General features: G+C 42.4%; 1 protein-coding gene across 2 annotated transcripts in view; it reads right to left on the bottom strand.

Annotated features, from left to right (window-relative positions):
• Positions 1–6,000, bottom strand: part of ift140 (intraflagellar transport 140 homolog (Chlamydomonas)) — a 62,100-nt gene that overhangs the window by 9,390 nt on the left and 46,710 nt on the right. For both annotated transcript variants that reach the window (XM_056296934.1, XM_056296933.1), the window contains 6 exons: positions 3,856–4,033; positions 2,437–2,627; positions 1,888–1,983; positions 1,562–1,694; positions 652–795; positions 62–190 (listed from right to left, as the gene is read on the bottom strand). In XM_056296934.1, the coding sequence (XP_056152909.1) occupies positions 62–190; positions 652–795; positions 1,562–1,694; positions 1,888–1,983; positions 2,437–2,627; positions 3,856–4,033 (871 nt within the window). The remainder of the gene's footprint in view (positions 1–61; positions 191–651; positions 796–1,561; positions 1,695–1,887; positions 1,984–2,436; positions 2,628–3,855; positions 4,034–6,000) is intronic.

Raw genomic sequence — 6,000 nt, forward strand, 5'->3', positions numbered from 1 at the left:
AATTATGGCTTTAGACGCCTTGCTCAGAGGCACTGGGTTTTTGCAGAGTTGTGCGACAGACCTTATGGTAGAGCACCACAGCCCGGTCCATGTGGGCACCTTTTTCCTCATAGTAGCACGCTGCCTCCATCATGTCTTCCGGGTTGCTAAGCAACGCCAGGTTCATCAACTGGTCATCCAGGCCATTCTCCTGGTCGTGCACAGGAAGTCACAGTCAATACCAGAGCTCAAATCTCAAAATTATCATCATATATCAGGATCTTATTCTAAGAGATATAAACACTTTTAGTGAGTATGGACTCATGATAAGTTCTGCTCATTTACAGCCACATAATAATAAGACATCATAATCCATTTGTAGAGCACTTTTCATAACACAGCTACAAATTACCAAGGAGCATATAAAAGAGTAAAAATGACTGAATAAAAACATCAGCCTGAAGAAATAAAGAAGCAGTGTAACAAACAATGAAGCAAAAAAGATGCAAAACACAAAAACAGGCAGAATTTTTTTTCTTTTAAAAAAAGGTCTTGAAACAAAATGGTCTGTCAGGACAGAAAGTTCTATTTTCTGTCATTTCATGGAGAACCGACAGAGGTTTGTAAATCAGATGGACAGGTTGTCAATGGACAGGTCAACTTGTGGTTTACCTTACACAGCCGTATGGCGTTGTTGTAAGCCTGGGCCCGTGTGTAGAAGTGGACCGCCTGTTTGATCTCATCATGACTTTCATACTGTCTGGCCAGGTGGTATGACGCCGCCCTGTTCCCTGTGTCATTGGCAATCTCAGATGCCTGACAAAGAAATATATCCATAAAATACAAATATCCTCATTCTGATCTGAAGTTCTATATTCTAGACATAGCCTGTTGAGGCTGCTCTAATGCACAGTGGGTCAAATAAATGTGTACAGTTTCAATTTAATCTAAAAAGATCATAAATACAGTTCAGAAGAAAACATCTTGATTTTAATTCCATCACTTGCTGTTTATATAGAAAGTAATTCAATCTTCAATGCTTATCGAGAAAATGCTTTGGTTACACTACAACTTCAAAAATATTCCACACTTAAGATGATATGAAGTTAATATGATGTGAATCTATTACAAGAGATACCCAACCATCACGTTTTAGAATAGTTTCTATTTTTTGGCAGGTGAAACTATGGAGCAGCAAAATGGTCAGTCAATTAAAGAAGCAAACCCACTGTTCTGTTGAAGATGCTCATGAAATATAAGTAAAGGAGTGTTGACTTATTTAAGCATTATTTATTACACACAATACATTATCAATGTACACCCAAAAACAGCATCTTCTAAAAGTGCCCCAGTGTAGATATTTGGATAGTCTCTAACCCCCAGGGCCCTGGATATTCTGTGATGGCCCCTGATCCAAAGTGTCCCTGCCATGGATATTAGATGATCCAAGATTCTCTGCTATAGATATTTGCTGATAGCGCCAAACTCACATTGCACTTCTAAAGAGACTTGGTAATAGTCTTACCCCACAGTGTACCACGACATATATTTGTTGGTAGTTCCTCAAACTAAAGCAAGTTACCTTTTGAATGTTCCCGACGTAGCACTGGACTCGGACAAGGGACAGGTAGTCCTGTGCATATTCGTAGTACCTCAGTGCTGAGTCCAGGTCTGACTGGCTCTCCAGGTACTGGGCCCACCACTTGTAGATATTCCTGTGTTGATGAAAGAAATAATTTGCCTAGTCCAACATCACATGGTTCTCATTTATGCATTATTTTAAGTTTCATAAAAAAACTAATCACAGGAGTTTCTGGAGGTTGTAAAAGAAAGTGCGAGTACTCAAAATAGTCAACTTTGAAATCCCAGGACCATGTGAGAAAACCTGGGAAAGATTCTGGGTCTTACTTGTCTTTCATTTTGTTGACATAGATCTCCAGAGACAAGACGTCCTCCTGGAGCATCCTGGGAACCTCAAACCTGTGGGTGTCCGACTTCTCATAGCTGAAACACATGTACGGTCACAATTTATCTGAAGTAGATAAATATTACTGATAAAAAACAAAGCAGTACTCCTAGTACATCTACTACTACCATTACTACAATTACTATTACAACAACAACAATAATGTGAGAATTTAATGATGTCGGTAAGGAAATACTTTTTTGATTGAGGTAACAGAGAACTGTTCAGCAGTAGAGGGTTGAACCCCAGTCCCTCTCGTTAAAGGATGATTTCCCTCCATCATCCACTGCTGCTAATGCTATTGTACATCATTACACCAATCTGAAGGTTAAGCATCACTGATATGGCAGCCATGTTAGCATGTTACATCACCCACTACTGCACATGCCCAGAGACCGCTCCTCCCCAATGCTAATATTAACTGAACATCATAACACAAACTCAAAGCTATTGTATCACTGATGTAGCAGCCATGTTAGCATGTGTCATACTATGTGAGGGCCAGGTTCTTGTCGCCCATTGCCTCCAGATGTTTGGCATAGTTGTAGTAGGTGGTGCGTAGGTGGATGCGGTCCTGGTTCTCTGCCGTCTCCACGGCCTTCTGCCATTTGCCAGAAGCCTGGTAGAACTTGTTCAGGAGGTCATACCGCTGGCAGCTCTTATACAACTTTTCTGCATCCTCCTGATACATGATGGTTAAAAGAGCACAGAAAGACAAACAAGCATTTCAGACAAGGATTACCCCTTATCTCAAATACCATAACATGGTTAATATATGCCCCCTAGTGGACACTTTTACCCAAATTGCCATACCTTGTGTACATAGTAAGGGTAGCCCCGGTGGGACTGGAAACCCAAGCCTCTAACTCACTGAGCAGCAACAGGACCTTAAATGTAATATTTGGAGCTAAAAATGGGAGCTGTTGTTTGCAGGTATTGGATGAGGATGTTGGTTGTCATGTCAAATCAAATCAAATCAAATCAATTTTATTTGTATAGCCCAATATCACAAATTACAAATTTGCCTCAGTGGGCTTAACAGCAACACAACATCCTGTCCTTAGACCCTCTCATCGGATAAGGAAAAACTCCCTAAAAAACCCCTTTAACAGGGAGAAAAAATAGGAAGAAACCTCAGGGAGAGCAACAGAGGAGGGATCTCTCTCCCAAGATGGACAGCGTGCAATGGATGTTGTGTTCACGCAATTTACATAATACAACATTGAAAGAGGATAACAGAATTATAATGGACATGTCTACAAATTTGGATTAGCAATGACCTTTTATGAATGCACTCTATAACCTGAGTGGGGTAGTGGATTGTCAGGTGGACCCTAGGGTCATGGGTTAGGGGGTAAAGGTTGAGGGTGGGAGTATTCTGTGTCTGTTTGTCTACCAGCTCATCCATCCTCTCTGTTGTGTGTGTGACAGCTATAAGCTACTATAAACTACAAACATCTACATACAGGACAGTAGGGTAAAGGTGGAATGAGAGATAGTGCGCTGGGTCACTGTGATCAACATGTAATGAGTGAGTGTCCCCTCACAATTACATGCTTCATTCTTTGTTAACCTAAAAAGACGCAGATGTAAGATGTCAATGAAAAAAATAACTTAATGGCCTTTTTGAAGAGGGATAGCTCCACAGGGGAGGCTTTGAAAAAATGACTCAACCCATGAGCGGTTGTGCATTTTGCAGGGGAAAACAATGAATTCTGGGCCCCCTGATAAAGTGTGATGCTGAGCCATCACCTACGATGCATCTCATTCGGACCAGTATCCTGACGCCTGTCTGAAGGACTCCTTATGACTGTGAAAGTACTCCCCCTTTCCCGCCCTTATTGTTGTGCTTTGTGTATGGGAGAACCATGTCAGTGAAAAACATAATGACAGCGTATGGTTCATCTTACCAGCATGCCCAGCTGAATGGCCAACACTGCAACCTGGGCCTCGGGCTCAGCTTCTTTCTCTGCCTCCCTCAGTGCCCGCGCTGCCTGGGCATTACCCATATTCCCAAGGCAGACCCGCGCCACGTCTAGCCGCTGAGTCTTCACGCACATCCGCGCCATGTTTTCCCAGACCGCCACACTACAGAGAGGGGAGTGATGGGTAGTTATGATAATGTAAGTTTTTATGTTGTTTTTCTATTCCTCATTACGAAAAACATTATGTTCAAGTCATAAAGTGAAGCAATTAAAGTGTTTGGTGTCTGCCTGTCTGTCTACCTATCAATCTATGTGATGAAGTTGATCTTGGACACCTTAGTATCCAAGAACAGGTCTGATGTCACTTATCCAGATCTAAGCCTCAGCAGATTTGAGTTTGGTGTCCTGCTCAAAGACATTTGATGCAGGGCAAGTGATGGACACAGATTGGAGGTTGCGGGGATCAAGCCTGTAAAATATCAGTAACAGGACCTTGCTGACCACTGAGCCACTCTGTCGTTGTTTCCAAGGGTTTTTTTGGTCTGAAAAATTTTAAAGAGATATGAGGGGAATCAAACTCTCAACCATTTATGTTGTTACCAGCACAGTTAAGAAATAATCTCACCTAGGACATAATGAAGAAAGCAACATTACAAAAGAGCTTATTTTAATGTCAAACACCAACCGATCAAACTTTCACCCTCTAATGGATTGGTTCTCAACCTGGGGTCGGGACCCCCAAGGGGTCGCCAGACGGTGGGGGAAAAAACAAGCACAAAACCGTCCAGAACCACGGCACAACTGATGCGAAAAATAGGTGTACCGTTTCTTTAATTGCTGTGCCGTCACAGTACAAAAGGTGGTGCGTGCTGCACTGGCCTTCAGTATACTTCAAGACTTCTTTGAGAGAGCATTACAGTACTAAACATCTGTACGTTTGGTAAGTAATAATAATTCTTCATATCAGGATCAACACAGGGTCAACTGTTCAAAGTAACAGGGAATGCAGAAGAGAGGTGAAGAAGAGAATGTCAGCAGGGTGGAGTGGGTGGAGAAGAGTGTCAGGAGTGATTTGTGACAGAAGGGTACCAGCAAGAGTTAAAGGGAAGGTTTACAAGATGGTAGTGAGACCAGCTATGTTGTATGGTTTGGAGACAGTGGCACTGATGAAAAGACAGGAGGCGGAGCTGGAGGTGGCAAAGTTAAAGATGTTAAGATTTTCACTGGGAGTGATGAAGAAGGACAGGATTAGGAACGAGTATATTAGAGGGACCGCTCAGGTTGGATGGTTTGGAGACAAAGCCAGAGAGGCAAGATTGAGATGGGTTGGACATGTGGGGAGGAGAGATGCTGGGTATATTGGGAGAAGGATGCTGAATATGGAGTTGCCAGGGAAGAGGAAATCAGGAAGGCCAAAGAGGAGGTTTATGGAAGTGGTGAGGGAAGACATGCAGGTGGCTGGTGTGACAGAGGAAGATGCAGAAGACAGGAAGAGATGGAAACGGATGATCCGCTGTGGCGACCCCTAATGGGAGCAGCCGTAAGTAGTAGTAGTAGTAGTAGTAGTAGTAGTAGTAGTAATAGTAGTAGTAGTGGTGGTAGTAGCAGTAGTAGGATCAGCATGAAGAAAACAATGCAAGAACTGAATGTTACAGAAATCGAACATAAATCATTGTCACCTTTAAAAATGCATTCAACGTATTGTCGTATGATTCACTTGAAGACATACATCAGCAATAACAGCTTCTGTGCAAATAATAGGGATACATTTTAAGCGTCAGCTTCTTAAGAGGACCCTGGGATGCAGCAGTCTTGGTGGCTATTTTGTGTGACGGGACGGTTGTCGAGATAATCGAAGGACAGCGAGGACAATGGCAGACTAATAGCAGCTGCAGTCCATCAAAGACTATTTCAGACAGGTCACGCTTTATTTGAAGGGGTGTGCATAAGACTGACATGACACTGTCATAACCATGACAAGGCACCTGTCATGAACACGAAGGACTCTTTATGAATATTTATGACTGTTTTCATGAAGTTTCATTCAGTCAGTTTGTCATTTTTAATGCAAAGTTGAGATTGTTTGAGATGTTTTTGTTGGACCGAGCCACTCAATTTGATATATTTTGC

The sequence above is a fragment of the Lampris incognitus genome, chromosome 17 (genome assembly GCF_029633865.1).
Source record: "Lampris incognitus isolate fLamInc1 chromosome 17, fLamInc1.hap2, whole genome shotgun sequence".
Taxonomy (NCBI): Eukaryota; Metazoa; Chordata; class Actinopteri; order Lampriformes; family Lampridae; genus Lampris; species Lampris incognitus.